The sequence below is a fragment of the Corylus avellana genome, chromosome 1 (assembly GCF_965113065.1).
Source record: "Corylus avellana chromosome 1, dhCorAvel1.hap1.2, whole genome shotgun sequence".
Lineage (NCBI taxonomy): Eukaryota > Viridiplantae > Streptophyta > Magnoliopsida > Fagales > Betulaceae > Corylus > Corylus avellana.
In genome coordinates this window covers 2,706,133-2,725,300 of record NC_142490.1, presented here as the reverse complement: position 1 = coordinate 2,725,300, position 19,168 = coordinate 2,706,133, and the positions used below count along the sequence as shown (strand labels likewise).

At 36.0% G+C, this 19,168-nt stretch overlaps 3 protein-coding genes and 2 pseudogenes across 3 annotated transcripts; all 5 read right to left on the bottom strand.

Annotated features, from left to right (window-relative positions):
- Positions 1–912: 912 nt before the first annotated feature.
- On the bottom strand, positions 913–1,950 carry LOC148587856 (serine/threonine-protein kinase ZRK1 pseudogene; annotated as a pseudogene).
- A 1,542-nt stretch (positions 1,951–3,492) lies between these two features.
- LOC148587855 (non-functional pseudokinase ZRK2-like) lies at positions 3,493–4,680 on the bottom strand. Its single transcript, XM_088512309.1, has 2 exons — positions 3,932–4,680; positions 3,493–3,856 (listed from the first exon to the last, which is right to left on the bottom strand). Exons 1-2 carry the CDS (start codon positions 4,675–4,677, stop codon positions 3,676–3,678), a joined length of 927 nt encoding a protein of 308 aa, XP_088368435.1. The 5' UTR covers positions 4,678–4,680; the 3' UTR covers positions 3,493–3,675.
- A 3,699-nt stretch (positions 4,681–8,379) lies between these two features.
- On the bottom strand, positions 8,380–9,698 carry LOC132172856 (non-functional pseudokinase ZRK2 pseudogene; annotated as a pseudogene).
- A 1,541-nt stretch (positions 9,699–11,239) lies between these two features.
- On the bottom strand, positions 11,240–12,591 carry LOC132171698 (non-functional pseudokinase ZRK2). The gene has a single exon (XM_059583085.2). It carries the CDS (start codon positions 12,418–12,420, stop codon positions 11,419–11,421), a length of 1,002 nt encoding a protein of 333 aa, XP_059439068.1. The 5' UTR covers positions 12,421–12,591; the 3' UTR covers positions 11,240–11,418.
- Positions 12,592–14,717: 2,126 nt separating this feature from the next.
- On the bottom strand, positions 14,718–15,593 carry LOC132171707 (serine/threonine-protein kinase ZRK1; the record flags this gene model as incomplete). Its single annotated transcript, XM_059583094.2, has 1 exon — positions 14,718–15,593. A coding segment is annotated over one exon (876 nt), but the record flags the coding sequence as incomplete, so codon positions are not given.
- Between the last annotated feature and the right edge of the window lie 3,575 nt (positions 15,594–19,168).

The window sequence follows — 19,168 nt, the reverse complement described above, 5'->3', positions numbered from 1 at the left end:
CAAATGTCCCTTTTTATTGAAAAAATCTGGTAGGTGGAGTAAATAGAAAAAAATACTATGGTAAATATATTGATAAGAAAAATATAGAAACTCTATATTCTAACAATGGGACCATACCTTTTCTTTTTTTTTAAGATGACAATGAGACCATACCTAAGAGCCTATTTGAGATTGCGTTATGAAACTTAAAAAATACTTTTAATATTTAAAAAGTTACACCAAAAAAAAAAAATTGACTTGTTTGGTAAAAAATTTCAAAAGCATTTATTTGACTTTTTCACTTTAAAAATGGTTCAAACGCACTTTTGAGAAAAACTCGTGAAAAATTTTCTAAAAAACTTTTTTTGACTTTAAAAGCTCTATTTTTTAACGCAATCTCAAACATGCTCTAAGTTAAAAATCAGAGATATGGACAACTAGGCAACTAAGGTGGTGGCTGTGACATAGGAGCACAAGATAAGGGATTTGGAGTGGAATTAGGGGAGAAATCCTAAAAAAAAATTGGCACTTTCTCAATTATCTTATATCTTATTGTATGCTATTATGCTATATAATAATTACCAAACCCATTATTTTGCACCCAAAAAAGAAAAGAAAAGAAAAAAAAAAAAAAACATATATGCCATTAAATATTATCATATTCTACCCAATATAAAGTGTATAACAAAGGCAACAAATAGGTTTCCCAACATAAACATCGCATATAAATGATGAGATCACAAGATAATCAGCTCAATACAAATTCTAAATCAACTAAAATAACATCAAATTCAACTGCATAATTAACTTTTAACTCTGGCAGAATGAAGATGTCAAGGGTACACAATTTAAATTTCAAGCAAATCGAGGCTCACAATCAAGTACAAAAATAAAATGTAAATTGAAACTTAGATGGGCTAATTGAGAAAATAATCATGCAATAAACCTCTCAATCCACCTGAGTTCTTTTGTAACATCCACCATTGTCGGCCTTATCTCTGGATCATCCTCTATGCAAGTGAGGGCAAGTTGCCACAAAGCTTGCAATTGTTGCTCCACACCAGCTCCTCTTCCCTCTGCCAGGATTGCAGGATCCACAATTTCATTTATAGCATGGTTTCTTATACATGCTAAATTCGGACGTTCATCTGCTTGATGTAGATCATATGAACCTTGTCCAGTTAAAATCTCCAATAGAACCATACCGAAGCTATAGACATCAGTTTTCTCTGTTATCATACCTGTCGAAGCATAGATAGGGCATAAGAAACCAATAGTCCCCATCACGACATCTTCCACGTAAGTTTCACCCTCGGGAATTGAAATGGAAAGTTCAAAATTTACAAGTTTGGGAACATCATGCTGGTCTAAGAAGATATTTCTCGAATTTATACCTCTATGGATGATGGGCCTTGAGAATGCAGTATGGAGATATGCAATTGCATGAGCAATCTGTCTTACAATCTTTAACCTACTCTGCCACACCATGGGCATACCTTGTCGTTGAGAGATATATATTTGGTCGGCAAGAACTCCATTTTGAACATATTCAAATACTAAAGACGGAGTTGAAGTCTCAAGACAGCATCCTACCAGTTTTAGAATATTTGTGTGAGCGCTCATCTTTGCAGAAATAGCTATGTCGGTTAGGAACAATTCCTTTTCAAACAAATTATTTAGCTTATCCATCTTAATGGAAAGTAATCGGCCTTCAAAAGAACCCTTGTACATTAGATAACCCCCGTCTTCATGTAGAATAAGGCGAGGATCAAAGTTGTTGGTTGCCAAGAGAAGCTGTTGGTAGGAGAAGGTGCGGATGGGAATAGGCCTACCATTACAAGAGGCAACCAGCTTCTCCAATACAAGCCCTCCATTCTCTAGAAATGCTCTCTTTCTCACTCTTTCTTCCTCTCTCTTTTTCCGAGCAGCAACCAGCTTCTTCAGTAGCATGCTGCCCTTTCTCTCTTTGTCTCTCCGCTCTGCAGGGCTTGAAAGTGGCCTAACTTTAATGCCAATATTTCCCCTGCCGTCCACAAAACTAAAGCTTGATTTCGTGAAAAGCAAGCGGAGCCTTCTTCGTCAATGCTGTTTGCTAGCCATTATTGGACTTTTGAGAGGGTCCCGGACAATCTACTCGTAATGGCCTTTTTTTTTGACCCAACCTACGCGTATTGACAAAGATATTAAACGCAACTTTCTCAACGACCACTTCCATTCTAGTATTTAGACAGCTTTACGTTGAAATTTGGAAAAACTATGACATCTGAATCATGGCCATTTAGTGCCACACAAAATTAAATCACAAAAATAATTTGAACAACAACAGTTTTCCTTAGAGCACTATAGATTGAGCTTTCCTTGAGCTATGAGCACGGCATAGTAGAGAAAGTAGGGAATTAAGTTTTCACCAACAGCACAAATTGTATATACAGGAGACCCTTTTCAAGAGTGTAAGTAGTAACATAAATCCATCGTTACAAATCATTATAGCAGTCAACAAAAACAGCAGAAGCATAGTATCCAAGTGGCCTTTAATCAAACACAGATTCATCAAATACAAAATACCTTAAACAACTAGAGGTCTTTAATTGAACTCGGCAGCCACAAAGCAATCAAGAGTTTCAGAGAATAGTTAGTTCCAATTCATGGATTTCTCCATAGCCCTGAGAGCCATTGAACAAACACTAGTACGACTACCAAGCTGAAGCAGTCCCAACAATGTAAAATTCATCTTAAGTAATGATTCTTTCAACGTATTACGCCTCCAAATTAACCCCAAGCTTCATTTCTAGCTCAATTTAACTTTGCACATATATGGTATATGATGTAATATAAGGGCAATGAACTTAAGATATTGTTGGACCAACCGACTCAAATAGATGCTTAGGTTTCTATATTAATTTAGAACCATTTCTATTGTGATATAATGGCAACAATCCTAAGGTTACCACTCTGCTTATCAGGTTTCAAATCCCTAATTAAAAGGGCAAAATATGTTTATTGTTGGACGAGCAAATCCTCCACTAGCAGCTCTAGTGAGAGTAAATTTAGAAAGCATCCATTCACCAAATTTTGATTTGACAAACACGTCTTGCCATCAATTTTTCTCATTTATTCACTTATCTTTTACAAAAAATTTAAAATTATTTTCACCTTTATATCACACCAATTAATTCTTATTATTATTTCAAAAAAAAAAAAAAAAAACCCAAAAATAAGAGTGATTTGCCAAATACACCCAGTATTCCTGCGTAATTGGTGAAAATTTAGAGAGTAGTATAGAATCCTGTTAACATTTTCATCAGCCAAACAGACTATGGAAAAGAAAAAAAAAAGTTAATGAGACTCAAAAAGAAAAGCAACTCAAGAGATCTTCAATAACCAAGAAAAAACAAAAAGAGGGGGCCTAAATTAATAGAGAGAAATTCGAAGTAAAACCAACAAAATAAGAGCTCCAAACTTCAGGATATTTATTAAAAAAAGAAAAGAAAAGACAGAGACATGAAACTTACAAAACAGAATCAACCCACAGCTATTGATTGATTGAACTAAGAATGAGGATACAAAGAAGCTCAACTCAGATTTCAAGCAAGCTTATAATCAACAACAAAAATACATAAAATTGACCCATAACGGATAATTGATGGATTACAGAGGAACTTGGAAGAAGGACCGGCCACATGCGTGAGAAAATAATCACACGACGAACCTCTCGATCCGCCTGAGTTCTTTTGTAACATGAACCATAGTTGGCCTTTTTACCGGATCTTGATCTAAGCTTATGATGGCAAGCTGTAGTACGGCTTGCAATTGTTGCTTCACGTTGGCTCCTCCTTCCTCTGCTAAGATTGCAGGATCGACAATATTATTCACATCATGGTTTCTCAAGAAATTTATTAAGTTCATATCTTCATCATCAACTTTATGTAGGTGCCAAGAATATTGTCCAGTTAAAAGATCTAATAAAACTCTTCCAAAGCTATAGACATCAGTTTTCTCTGTTACCCTGCTCGTAGCGAAATAGACTGGGCAAACGTATCCAATAGTGTACTCCAGTAGCTCAACTTTTACATCAGTTTCACCCTCGGGGACTGTCACAGACAGTGAAAAATCACACAATTTGGGAACATCGTGTTGGTCTAAGAAGATATTTCGCGGTTTTACATGCCTATGGATAATGGGTCTGGAGAATGCAGTGTGGAGATACGCAATTGCATAAGCAATCTGCCTTGCAATCTTTAACCTGCTTTGCCACGCCATAGGCTGAGGTTGTTGTTGAGCTCCGGGGGAATCAGAGACAAAAATTCGACTGCTGAGGGTTCCATTCTCGGCAGATTCATACACCAAAGTGGGAATTTGAGTCTCGAGACAGCACCCAACCAGCTTTATAACATTCTTGTGGGCGCTCGCCTTTGCAGAAACAGCTATGTCGGCGAAGGCCATGTCCGGGACTGCGAAGGCCTCTTTATATTCCTTGATGAAAATGGTTCGGTCATCAAAGGAACCCTTGTACCAATTATACAACTTTTCATTGTTTACAACAAGGCGAGGATCAAAGCTATTGGTTGCTCGGCTAAGCTCTTGATAGGAGAAGGTGCGGATGGGAATAGGCTTGCCATTGCAGGCCGCAACCAGCACCTCCAGTACTTTGCCTCCATTCTCTAGAAAAGCTCTTTCTCTCTCTCTCTTTTTGGTCATTCTTAGCAAAATCCTCTCATTTTGATCTCCTTCTCCCTCTTCCCCCACTGATTGAATGTGCCCAACCTTTACGTCCACCAAATTCGTCGAAAGTAAGCAGAGCGTTCCTCAATCCTCATCATTGCTGATTGTTAGCCTTTTTATTCGACTTTTTGGAGGTCAACGGCCATTGATTGGGCAACAAGCTACGCGTAAGGAACTTGCTCAATTTCCATCTGGAAGCTAAAAGCCTAGAAGGTGGGACCTAAAAGTTGAAGATGCATGGCTTTTTTTTTTTTTAATGCTAAAAAATGATATAAAAATCTTCTATGCCCATAATATCCTGCACTCACGGTGGCCTGGTTGAACCTTGAACGTTTCCCTAAAAAATAGAGGAACTACAATTAACTATTTAGACCAACTACTAAGATTATGCACGAGCCTGGCCCAACTTAGCCTTGGAAATGACGATCAAGGCCGGGCCCAATGACCAGGCGGGTCAAGAGAGTGGGAGAGAGCAAATACAAATGTACAAGTACAACGATTTGTGATGATCCTTCTTTCCAGCTTATTGTAAGCAATTTGTGAAGAAAAGTATTTGACCTGATGCAGCGTTACTTGGTGGGCTGTAACGAATAATAATAAGAAAAGAATAGATAAATAATTTTAAATTTGAAGTCTATCAAAGATTTAAGAAGTACAACGATTTGTAATGATCCTTCTTTCCAGCTTATTGTAGGCAATTTGTGAAGAAAAGTATTTGACCTAATGCAGCGTTATTTGGTGGGCTGTAACGAATAATAATACGAAAAGAATAGATAAATAATTTTAAATTTTAAGTCTATCAAAGATTTAAGAATTCTTCTCAAAACGATAGAGTCTACCTAAGGTTTGAAGGAAAAATTTAGGGGTGTCAAGGCGGTTAGTAGATTTCACTAACCGCTAACCACTTAGCGGTTAACCGCCGGTTAGCGGTTAGTGAAATAAATAACCGCCCGCTAACTGCTTTTTCAAAATTGGGCTTTTTGTTAGCTTTTTAGGGCTTTTTGGGCTTCTTGTTTTGGGCTTTTTTTTACCCTCTCTTCTTTTTTTTTCTTTCTTTTTTATTTTTTATTTTTTTATTTTTTTTTTAATTTTTATTTTTAGTGTCTTCTTGGGGCCAATTGCTATAAAAAGAGCCTGTATTTAAAAATCAAAAATATTTGACCTAAAATTTACATTTTCTTGTACTTTAAAAAAAATTTCTTAAATATTAAATCATAACCGGTTAACTTTTTTTTTTTTTTTTTTTTTTTTTTAAAACAACATAAAAAAAAAAAAAAAAAAAATCAACACAACATATAAAAAAAATTTCAGAATTCAGGCAACTATTACAACATATAATGATAATACATTAATACTTAAATTGTGTTTATAAGTAACACATTGGTCATTGTTTAATCCAATGTCAATTACTTAATTTGATATTATACGAATCATATCATCATTGTACATTAATAATATGATTCACTTGAAGTCTTGAATAAAGTATTTAAATTGTCATTGAATCATATGATTAAGTATTGATATTATACATTTATATTATTCATATGCATATGTAGACTTATATAAATCCTTATAACATATATAGACTTATAAATTTATAACATACATTGGAAATAAGTCTCTAAATATTTAATTGTTATATTAGTATGAATTGATATACTTATGAGTTATGTCATATTATATATGTATAATTTGTTATTATATAATCAAATCATTTAATGATTAATTGATCATGTGATATAATCATATAAATTATAGTGATAATATATTAATACTCAAACTGTGATTTAATTATTTTTTAAAAAAATTGTGATTTAATTATCAAGTGATTATATGATATAATCATATAAATTATAGTGATAATATATTAATACTTAAATTGCGATTTAATTATTTTTTTAAAAAATTGTGATTTAATTATCAAGTGATTATATGATATAATCATATAAATTATAGTGATAATATATTAATACTTAAATTGCGATTTAATTGTTTTTTTTTTAAATTGTGATTTAATGATCAAGTGATTATGCTATATGTATAAATATTTTTATAATTATAATTATAAAAATATATTATATTAAAAGGCGGTTAGCGGTTACGGTTAGTAAACCCAATAACCGCTAACCGCTAAGCGGTTATAGCGGTTAGCGGTTAATACAGTTAAGCGGTTAACGGTTATAGTGGTTAGCGGTTAGCGGACTGTTTTTAACCACCCGCATTGACACCCTTAAGGAAAATTGTGAAGAAACTCAACTCTGAGACTTATTATCAAACAAAACTCATATATAAATCAAGTCTGCGTTTCTGGAGGCTATAAGCATATATTTATAGGTCTTCAAACCCTGAACCTATTAATAATACGAAATAAAGTCAATTTTAACAAATCTATGATGGCCGCCCGGACGGGACATACTCTCGTTCGAATGGTCAGCCAAATCATTGAAAGTAAAGTATGTAAAACAATGAAAAATTGAAAATAACATAGGGCCGTTCGGACGGCTTGCAAACGGGCTGCGAACAGACATTTCGGGTTTTACTATGGCGACTTCCGGAAGGGGTCTGTTCGGATGGCTTGCAAACAGCCTGCAAACGGAGGCCCTTTTGACCTAGTAAACATTGGACTTAGCAAACTCTTGTGAAACATGACTTTGTGGCCCTTTTGACCTAGTAAACATTGGACTTAGCAAACTCTTGTGAAATATGACTTTGTAGATCTTTGAGTTAGTTTTCCAACACCTCAAAGCTTGCTCCAATCCAAGGTCTGGAACTTTAGATATGGCCTTTTTAGTAGGACTCGTCAGGTACGAATCATCACTCTTCTTTATGGAATTTTTAGCTTTCCGGTCTACCTCATCCTCCCCAGAGAGAATTCGCCCTCGAATTCACATCCTTAACATTAAAGTTCGTAGGGGTTAATTTCCACCCTACATCAACATGCCTCAACGTCGTCAACGATTTGTGATATCCGATCCTGTGAAGCATACATGTGGGTCTGACTTTTCAACTATATAACTTGTTAATTTGTATTAAGTTTTCGGGTCGTATTAAAAGTTGTCAGCCTTACTTAAGCTATGTAAGCATTTCTCTCTTCTTCTTTTTTTCCTTTTTTTTTTTCCAAACAAAATCAAATTATTTTCTACACACTAACAAACAACTTTCTTCATTTTTTTTATGAAAAAAAATTCAAAAAACATTTTATCTTTATATCACATCAATTAATTCTTATTATCATTTCAAGAAAAAGAAAAAATGCTTTCCAAAATAGTACATAATGGAGATTCGTCTCAAGAAAGTGAGAGAGGAATTAATGTCTGTAGTAACATAAATCCATCATTAAGATGAAGCTAAAATAGTATCTCACTATGGGTAAACAGATGCGCATCTTCCAAGAGTAGTGGATAGTTTTTGATATGTAGACTCTGTTCTCAGGTAGAGAGCACCATCCATGCTCACCTTCACAAAAAGACCATCCGGATTCAGGACCTGGTTTTCCTTAAATGCACTTTCTCAGTTATCTTATATCCTATTGTATGCCTTTATATAGTATCATATTCTACCCGATATAAAGTTTATAAGAAAGGCAACGAATAGGCTTCAAAACATAAACATCGCATATACATAATGAGATCACAAGATAATAAGTTCAATACAAGTTCTAAATTAACTAAAAGGATATCAAATTCAACTGCATAATTAAATTTTGTTTTTCATATTTTACAAAGAAAGAAACAATCGAAAATTACAAAACAGAATAAACTAACCGTCACTCTTATTGATTCAAGTAAAACTCAGGCTGATTGAACTGATTGAAGATATCAATGGAAGACATACTCAGATTTCAAGGGAAACGAGGCTCAAAATCAAGAATAAAATCAACTACAAAATATCTTATAAATTGACCCCTGATAGAAAGAAGAAATTAGATGGGCCAATTGAGAAAATAATCATCCGATAGACCTCTCAATCCGCCTAAGTTCTTTTGTAACATCCACCATCGTCGGCCTTATCTCTGGATCGACCTCTATGCATGTGAGAGCAAGCCGTAGGACAGCTTGCAATTGTGGCTCTAAACCAGCTCCTCCATCCTCTGCTAAGATTGCAGGATCTACAATCTCATTTATAGCACGATTTCTTACTCGATTTGGTAAATATTGATCTCCATCTACTCGATTTGGATCAAATGAACTCTGTCCAGTTAAAATCTCTAATAGAACCATACCGAAGCTAAAGACATCAGTTTTCTCTGTTATCCTATTTGTCAAACGATAGTAAGGGCATAACAAATGCAAAGTCCCTATCACGACATCTTCCACAAAAGTTTCGCCCTCGGGAATGGAAATGCAATGGGAAAAATCTGTAAGTTTGGGAACACCATGCTGATCTAAGAAGATATGTTGTGGTTTTATATTTCTGTGGATGATGGGTCTAGAGAATGCGGTGTGAAGATATGAAATTGCATGAGCAATCTGTCTTGCAATCTTTAACCTACTCTGTAACACCATGGGCGTACCTTGTCGTCGAGAGATAAGTATTTGATCGGCAAGGACTCCATTTTGAGTATATTCAAACACTAAAGCCGGAATTGAAGTTTCGAGACAGCATCCTGCGAGATGCAGAATATTGTTGTGAGCGCTTGCCTTTGCAGAAATACCTAAATCCTTTAATGCATGGTCCATTGCGAACCTCTCAATGGACCACTCTTTATCATGAATCTTAATGGAAAGTATTCGGCCTTCAAAAGAACCCTTGTACATTTGACGATACCCGTCATTATGTAGAATAAGGCGAGGATCAAAGTTGTTGGTTGCCAAGAGAAGCTCTTTATAGGAGAAGGTACGGATGGGAATAGGCCTGCCATTACAAGAGGCAACCAGAGTCTCCAATACAAGCCCTCCATTCTCTAGAAATGCTCTCTTTCTCGCTCTTTCTTCCTCTCTCTTTTTCCGAGCAGCAACCAGCTTCTTCAGTAGCATGCTGCCCTTTCTCTCTTTGTCTCTCCGCTCTGCAGGGCTTGAAAGTGGCCTAACTTTAATCCCAATATTTCCCCTGCCGCCCACAAAACTAAAGCTTGATTTCGTGAAAAGCAAGCGGAGCCTTCTTCGTCAATGCTGTTTGCTAGCCATTATTGGACTTTTGAGAGGGTCCCGGACAATCTACTCGTAATGGCCTTTTTTTTTAACCCAACCTACGCGTATTGACAAAGATATTAAACGCAACTTTCTCAACGACCACTTCCATTCTAGTATTTAGACAGCTTTACGTTGAAATTTGGAAAAACTATGACATCTGAATCATGGCCATTTAGTGCCACACAAAATTAAATCACAAAAATAATTTGAACAACAACAGTTTTCCTTAGAGCACTATAGATTGAGCTTTCCTTGAGCTATGAGCACGGCATAGTAGAGAAAGTAGGGAATTAAGTTTTCACCAACAGCACAAATTGTATATACAGGAGACCCTTTTCAAGAGAGTGTAAGTAGTAACATAAATCCATCGTTACAAATCATTATAGCAGTCAACAAAAACAGCAGAAGCATAGTATCCAAGTGGCCTTTAATCAAACACAGATTCATCAAATACAAAATACCTTAAACAACTAGAGGTCTTTAATTGAACTCGGCAGCCACAAAGCAATCAAGAGTTTCAGAGAATAGTTAGTTCCAATTCATGGATTTCTCCATAGCCCTGACAGCCATTGAACAAACACTAGTACGACTACCAAGCTGAAGCAGTCCCAACAATGTAAAATTCATCTTAAGTAATGATTCTTTCAACGTACTACGCCTCCAAATTAACCCCAAGCTTCATTTCTAGCTCAATTTAACTTTGCACATACATGGTATATGATGTAAGGGCAATGAACTTAAGATATTGTTGGACCAACCGACTCAAATAGATGCTTAGGTTTCTATATTTAGAACCATTTCTATTGTGATATAATGGCAACAATCCTAAGGTTACCACTCTGCTTATCAGGTTTCAAATCCCTAATTAAAAGGGCAAAATATGTTTATTGTTGGACGAGCAAATCCTCCACTAGCAGCTCTAGTGAGAGTAAATTTAGAAAGCATCCATTCACCAAATTTTGATTTGACAAATACGTCCTGCCATCAATTTTTCTCATTTATTCACTTATCTTTTACAAAAAATTTAAAATTATTTTCACCTTTATATCACACCAATTAATTCTTATTATTATTTCAAAAAAAAAAAAAAAACCTAAAAATAAGAGTGATTTGCCAAATACACCCAGCATTCCTGAGTACTTATCCGTATGACCTGAGTATTGTTGAAAATTTAGAGAGTAGTATAGAATCCTGTTAACATTTTCATCAGCCAAACAGACTATGGAAAAGAAAAAAAAAAGTTAATGAGACTCAAAAAGAAAAGCAACTCAAGAGATCTTCAATAACCAAGTAAAAACAAAAAGAGGGGGCCTAAATTAATAGAGAGAAAACCAACAAAATAAGAGCTCCAAACTTCAGGATATTTATTAAAAAAAAAAAAAAAAGACAGAGACATGAAACTTACAAAACAGAATCAACCCACAGCTATTGATTGATTGAACTAAGAATGAGGATACAAAGAAGCTCAACTCAGATTTCAAGCAAGCTTATAATCAACAACAAAAATACATAAAATTGACCCATAACGGATAATTGATGGATTACAGAGGAACTTGGAAGAAGGACCACATGCGTGAGAAAATAATCACACGACGAACCTCTCGATCCGCCTGAGTTCTTTTGTAACATGAACCATAGTTGGCCTTTTCACCGGATCTTGATCTAAGCTTATGATGGCAAGCTGTAGTACGGCTTGCAATTGTTGCTTCACGTTGGCTCCTCCTTCCTCTGCTAAGATTGCAGGATCGACAATATTATTCACATCATGGTTTCTCAAGAAATTTATTAAGTTCGTATCTTCATCATCAACTTTATGTAGGTGCCAGGAATATTTTCCAGTTAAAAGATCTAATAAAACTCTTCCAAAGCTATAAACATCAGTTTTCTCTGTTACCCTGCTTGTAGCGAAATAGACTGGGCAAACGTATCCAATAGTGTACTCCAGTAGCTCAACTTTTACATCAGTTTCACCCTCGGGGACTGTCACAGAAAGTGAAAAATCACACAATTTGGGAACATCGTGTTGGTCTAAGAAGATGTTTCGCGGTTTTACATGCCTATGGATAATGGGTCTGGAGAATGCAGTGTGGAGATACGCAATTGCATGAGCAATCTGCCTTGCAATCTTTAACCTGCTTTGCCACGCCATAGGCTGAGGTTGTTGTTGAGCTCCTGGGGAATCAGAGACAAAAATTCGACTGCTGAGGGTTCCATTCTCGGCGGATTCATACACCAAAGTGGGAATTTGAGTCTCGAGACAGCACCCAACCAGCTTTATAACATTCTTGTGGGCGCTCGCCTTTGCAGAAACAGCTATGTCGGCGAAGGCCATGTCCGGCACTGCGAAGGCCTCTTTATATTCCTTGATGAAAATGGTTCGGTCATCAAAGGAACCCTTGTACCAATTATACAACTTTTCATTGTTTACAACAAGGCGAGGATCAAAGCTATTGGTTGCTCGGCTAAGCTCTTTATAGGAGAAGGTGCGGATGGGAATAGGCTTGCCATTGCAGGCCGCAACCAGCACCTCCAGTACTCTGCCTCCATTCTCTAGAAACGCTCTTTCTCTCTCTCTTTTTTCGGCCATTCTTAGCAAAATCCTCTCATTTTGATCTAAATCTCCCTCTCCCCCCACAGATTGAATGTGCCCAACCTTTACGTCCACCAAATTCGTCGAAAGTAAGCGGAGCGTTCCTCAATCCTCATCATTGCTGATTGTTAGCCTTTTTATTAGACTTTTTGGAGGTCAACGGCCATTGATTGGTCAACAATCTACGCGTAAAGAACTTTCTCAATTCCCATCTGGAAGCCAAAAGGTGGGACCTAAAAGTTGATAATGCATGGCTTTTTTTTTTTTTTTTTTTTTTAAAAAAAGGTAAAAAATGGTATAAAAATCTTCTATGCCCATAATATCCTGCACCCACGGTGGCCTGGCTGAACCTTGAACGTTTCCCTAAAAAATAGAGAAACTACAATTAAAGTATTTAGACCAACTACTAAGATTATGCGCGAGCCTGGCCCAACCTAGCCTTGGAAATGACGATCAAGGCCGGGCCCAAAGACAAGGCGGGTCAAGAGAGTGGGAGAGAGCAAATACAAATGTACAAGTACAACGATTTGTGATGATCCTTCTTTCCAGCTCATTGTAGGCAATTTGTGAAGAAAAGTATTTGACCTGATGTAGTGTGACTTGGTGAGCTGTAAAGAATAACAATAAAAAAAGAATGGATAAATAATTTTAGATTTTGAATCTATCAAAGATCTTTGAATTATTTTCAAAATGATAGAGTCTATCTAAAGTTTGTAAAAAAATCGTGAAGAAACTCAACTCTAAGACTTTTTATCGAACAAAACTCATATATAAACCAAATTTACGTTTCTAGAGGCTATAAGCATGTATTTATAGGCCTCCAAACCCTAAACCTAATAATAATACGAAATAAAGTCGATTTTAACAAATTTACGATGGCCGTCTGGATGGGACATACTTCTGTTCGGACGGTTAGCCAAATCACTGAAAGTAAAGTATGTAAAACAATGAAAAACTGAAAATAACATAGGGCCGTTCAGACGGCTTGCAAACGGCCTGCGAACGGAGGCCCTTTTAACCTAGTAAACATTGGACTTAGCAAACTCTCGTGAAACATGACTTTGTAGATCTTTGAGATAGCTTTCTAACGCCGCAAAACTTACTCCAATCCAAGGTTTAAAACTCTAGATATAACCTTTTTAGTATGACTTGTCAGGTACGAATCATCGTTTTTTTTTATGAAATTCTTAGCTTTCCGGTCTACATCATCCTACCCAGAGAGAATTCGCCCTCGAATTCACATCCTCAACATTAAAGTTCATAGGGTTTAATTTCCACCCTACATCAACATGCCTCAACGATTTGTGATATCCGATCCAGTGAAGCAATCATGTAGGTCTAACATTTCAACTATATAACTTGTTAATTTGTATTAAGTATTCGGGTCGTATTAAAAATTGCCAGTCTTACTTAAGCTATGTAAGCATTTCTCTCTTCTTCTTTTTTTCCTTTTTTTTTTTCTTTTTTTTTTCCAACAAAAAACAAATTATTTTCTACACACTAACAAACAACTTTCTTCATTTTTTTATGACAAAAAAATTCAAAACACATTTTATCTTTATATCACATCAATTAATTCTTATTATTATTTCAAGAAAAAGAAAAAATGCTTTCCAAAATAGTACATAATGGAGATTCTTCTCAAGAAAGTGAGAGAGAAATTAATGTATGTAGTAACATAAATCCATCATTAAGATGAAGCCAAAATAGTGTCTCACTATGGGTAAACAAATGGGCATCTTCCAAGAGCAGTGGATAGTTTTTGATATGTAGACTCTGTTCTCAGGTAGAGAGCACCATCCATGCTCACCTTCACAAAAAGACCATCAGGACCTGGTTTTCCTTAAATGCACTTTCTCAGTTATCTTATATCCTATTGTATGCCTTTATATATTATCATATTCTACCCGATATAAAGTTTATAAGAAAGGCAACGAATAGGCTTCAAAACATAAACATCGCATATAAATAATGAGATCACAAGATAATAAGTTCAATACAAGTTCTAAATTAACTAAAATGATATCAAATTCAACTGCATAATTAAATTTTGTTTTTCATATTTTACAAAGAAAGAAACAATCGAAAATTACAAAACAGAATAAACTAACCGTCACTCTTATTGATTCAAGTAAAACTCAGGCTGATTGAACTGATTGAAGATATCAATGGAAGACATACTCAGATTTCAAGGGAAACGAGGCTCAAAATCAACAATAAAATCAACTACAAAATATCTTATAAATTGACCCCTGATGGGAAGAAGAAATTAGATGGGCCAATTGAGAAAATAATCATATGATGGACCTCTCAATCCGCCTAAGTTCTTTTGTAACATCCACCATTGTCGGCCTTATCTCTGGATCGTCCTCTATGCATGTGAGAGCAAGCCGAAAGGCAGCTTGCAATTGCGGCTCTAAACCAGCTCCTCCATCCTCTGCTAGGATTGCAGGATCTACGAACTCATTTATAGCACGGTTTCTTACTTGATCTGGTAAATATACATCTTCATCTACTCGATTTAGATCAACTACACGCTGTCCAGTTAAAATCTCTAATAGAACCGTACCGTAGCTAAAGACATCAATTTTCTCTGTTATCCTCCTTGTCCTGAAACAGCTAGGGCATATGTAACTTTTAGTCCCCGCCAACTCAGCTTCCACGTATGTTTCACCCTCAGGAATTGAAATGGAAAGTAAAAAATCTGTAAGTTTGGGAACATCATGCTGGTCTAACAAGATGTTTTGTGGGTTTATATCTCTATGGATGATGGGTCTAGAGAATGCGGTGTGGAGATATGAAATTGTATGAGCAATCTGTCTTGCAATCTTTAACCTACTTTGCAACACCATAGATGTGCCTTGTCCTCGAGAGATAAAAATTCGATCAGCAAGGACTCCATTTTGAGCATATTCAAACACAAAAGCTGGAATTGAAGTTTCGAGACAGCATCCTGCGAGATGCAGAATATTGTTGTGAGCGCTCGACTTTGCAGAAATACCTAAATCCATTAGTGCGAAGTCCTTTTTTGAATATATCTTAATGGAAAGTATTCGGCCTTCAAAAGAACCCTTGAACATTCGATAATCCAAGCCTTCACGTAGAAGAAGGCGAGGATCAAAGTTGTTGGTTGCCAAGCGAAGCTCTTTATAGGAGAAGGTGCGGATGGGCCATGGTCCCCCCCCAAAATAAGGAAAAAAAAAATATTAGAAGTAAAAAAAAAAAATTAAATTTTTTTTTAAAAAAGTAAAGTTAAAGTTTTAATTTTAGTTATTTGGCCCCCTCAAAAAAAAAAAAAATTGGCCCTATTTTTAATTTTGTTGGCCCATACCCACTAAGTTTTTTTATTTTTGGCCCTTACTTTCAAATGTCTACTTTTTTTTGTCCTTACGGTAGTCTTGAGTTCATAAAAAACAACCAAAATAATTTTTTTTGATAAAAAAAATTCTAAAGAACCGAAAAAAAAATTTTGGCTGGCCCCCTCCCATAAAATTTCCTAGCTCCGTCCCTGACCATGGTGAAGCATGCAGTTTAATGGGTACCTTGCCATCTGCAAGGCCCCCGCTAGCTACTCTTCGTTTCTTCCTCTTGTTTTCTTTCTTTCAAATAATTACTCCATTGCCATTAAATATCATCATATTCTATACAAAATGAAATTAAGTTTATAACAAAGACAACAAATAGAATTTTTTTTTTTTTTTTTTTTTTTTAACATGTCCGCACAAGAAGAAGGGGGAAGAGATTCAAACTAGTAACTTTCGCTTCATTAGACATGCAGCTTGTTTGGTATTGCGGTGGGAAATAGAACTTTTGAATATAAAGCTTTTGGATGTAGAACTTTTGTCAAAAGTGCTTATACTGACAAGTTGTTACATGTTTGCAGTGCTTTTTTAAAGTTGTTGATGTTTGGTAACTAAACTAAGTGCTTTTAATTGCAAAAATAACCATAAAAGACATAAATTATTGAAAATAATAAACACATTTACATAAAATAAACATAAAAAAATAAATAAATTAATTAAAAGAAGTAAAAAAGATTGAATTAAAGAAAAAAGAATTCTTAAAACAAAAAAAAATGGCATGTGCAGCTGTGCAGGGGGCAGGCCTGCACATACCATGGGGGGGGGGGGGGGGGGCATGGGCAAGAGAAACCCCTTGGTTTCCCCGCAGCACGCGTGGGTGAAACCAAGGTTTCCCCTGCAGTGCTGCCACATGCCATGGCTTGTCCCATTCAATTCCAAGGTTTTCCTTGAAAAAAAGCATAACTTCTCTTCTCAATTTTTTTTCATAGCCAAATTGAGGGTCAATTCTCTCTCTCTCAGTTGTGATGTTCTTCATCTAATCTGTCTAAGAACCCTATTCTCTCTCTCTCAGTCATAATTTTTGTAGTCGTGAACTCCAAACCCTCGTCTATATTTCTCTCTCTGAACCCCCAAAACCCATCTTGAAGCTTGTTCGTATGTTAATGGCAGCCGAGACCCAAAAAGAGAAACCGGACTCACCTCAAAATTCAGTTCTCAAATTCGCTGAAGGGTTTCAGGTTGCAGCACTCAAATTCACAGAAGACGACCTAAAGCATGGAAAGAAGGAAGCATATATATATATCGGTATTTTTGTATTTAGGTGAAATCGTTTTGGATATTTTTGGCAAAGTGTGATTTTCATTAAACCAAAACTGCGGCGCGCATTGAGAGTTGGAAGTGCGATTGTTGAAAGCCTCAAATTTGAGCTTTGGACTAAAAGTAGTTTTCGGCTTCTCGGAGGAGAGAAAGCGCGTTCTTAAAAGAAACCCAAACAACCATTTTTTTTCTTGAAAGCTCGTTTTTGAACACAAACGCACGTTTAGGGTCTGCGATTGCTCATAGTCCTAACCGATTAAGCTACCTCTTGGGAATGACAACAAATAGGCTTGAAAACATAAACAACACATATGAGATCACAAGATAATATATAAGCTCAATACAAGTTCTAAAAACTAAAATGATATCAAATTCAACTGCATAATTAACTTTTGTTTTTCTTCTTTAGAAAAGATAGAGACAATTGAAAATTACAAGAACGGAATCAACAAACAATCTCTGATAAAATCAAGTCAAACTTAGGCAGAATGATGATGTCAAGTACATACAAACTTAGATTTCAAACGAGGTTCAAAATTAAGCATAAAACAAAAATATAATATAAATTGACTCATGATGGGAAGCGGAATTTAGATGGGCCAAGTGAGAAAACAATTATGCGATGAACCTCTCAATCCGTCTGAGTTCTTTGTAACATCCACCAATGTTGGCCTTATCTCTGGATCGTCCTCTATGCATGTGAGACCAAGCTGCCGCACAGCTTGCAATTGTTGCTCCACACCAGCTCCTTCTCCTCTGCTAGGATTGCAAGATCCCCAATCTCATTTAAGGCACGGTTTCTCAAATAATTCATCAACTCTTTATGTCCATGAGGAAAACAATTCCCCAAAATGTCATTGTTTTTGGAAGCTAATGTCCATAGGTCGAAATTATCTTGTCCAGTTAAAAGCTGAAATAGAATCATACCGAAGCTAAAGACATCATTTTTTCTCAATTACTCTTTTCTTAGTCTAATAGCTAGGGCATAAGAAACCCACAGTCCCACACACCTCATCTTCCACGTGAGTTTCACCCTCGGGAATTGAAATGGAAAGTGAAAAACCTGTAAGTTTGGGAACATCATGCTGGTCTGAGAAGATATTTTGTGGTTTTATATCTCTATGGATGATGGGTCTGGAGAATGCGGTGTGGAGATATGAATTGCATGAGCAATCTGTCTTGCAATCTTTAACCTACTCTGTCACACTGTGGACGTGCCTTGTCGTCGAAAGGTATAAATTCGATCCGCAAAAACTCCATTTTGAGCATATTCAAACACTAACTTTGGAATTGAAATCTTGGGACAACGTCGTACCAGTTTTAAATATTTTTGTGAGAAGTCATCTTTGCAAAAATAGCCATATCCATTAGGAATACTTTAATCCTATTTCCCATTGCATCCACAAAAGTAAAGCTTCATTTCGTAGAAAGTAAGTGCAACCTTCCCTCATCAATGCGTTAACTCGTTAAAACGTGGAAAGTCAGTCTCACTCACAAACAAATGCTCCCTCCCTCCCTCTCTCGTCCACCAAAGTAGAAGGACATCCAAACAAAACCTAGGTTTGTAAAATTTAGGGAAATTGGCCAATGCCCATCTTGATTTTTGACCTTGTGATAGATAAGGACCATGAGTTTATAATTTTGACAAATAAGGATCTAAGTTGTGATAATGTAACAAATATATAGGTCATTTTGTCAATTTTTCTATCAAGTATTGAAGTGCCAATTGCCACCCTTTTCACATAAAACCAATAAAATTGTGCCACTTATATTAAAAAAAAACCATGTCATCATGCCACGTATATGCCATAAATAAAAATAATTGAAAAAAATAAAAAAAACTAATAAAAAGGGTAGAGGGGCTGGCTCCACCCCCAACCCTCACCTCCACTCTATATGCAATCTAGCATGTTATTACGCTATCAATTTACTGTAAACTATGATAATGGTGCTCCAACTTGACAGCATATCGTTTGTTTCAAACCCGCTTTAAGCACATAAAAGTTGATTACCACTCGTTTGTGACCCTGTCATCACAGGCAAGTTGTTCATAGCAAGTTAGCAACAAACAAGCAGCGAACACTTGAACTAACCATCATTTTCTTTGCAATTTGCTTTTTCCTGCC

Excerpts from the sequence above, each read along its gene's own strand:
- LOC148587855 (XM_088512309.1), bottom strand. The coding sequence starts at position 4,677 with ATGACCAAAAAGAGAGAGAGAGAAAGAGCTTTTCTAGAGAATGGAGGC. Across the intron at positions 3,857-3,931 it reads AGAGTTTTATTAGATCTTTT|TGATGTGAATAATATTGTCG; the intron begins AACTGGACAATA and ends CTTGAGAAACCA.
- LOC132171698 (XM_059583085.2), bottom strand. The coding sequence starts at position 12,420 with ATGGCCGAAAAAAGAGAGAGAGAAAGAGCGTTTCTAGAGAATGGAGGC.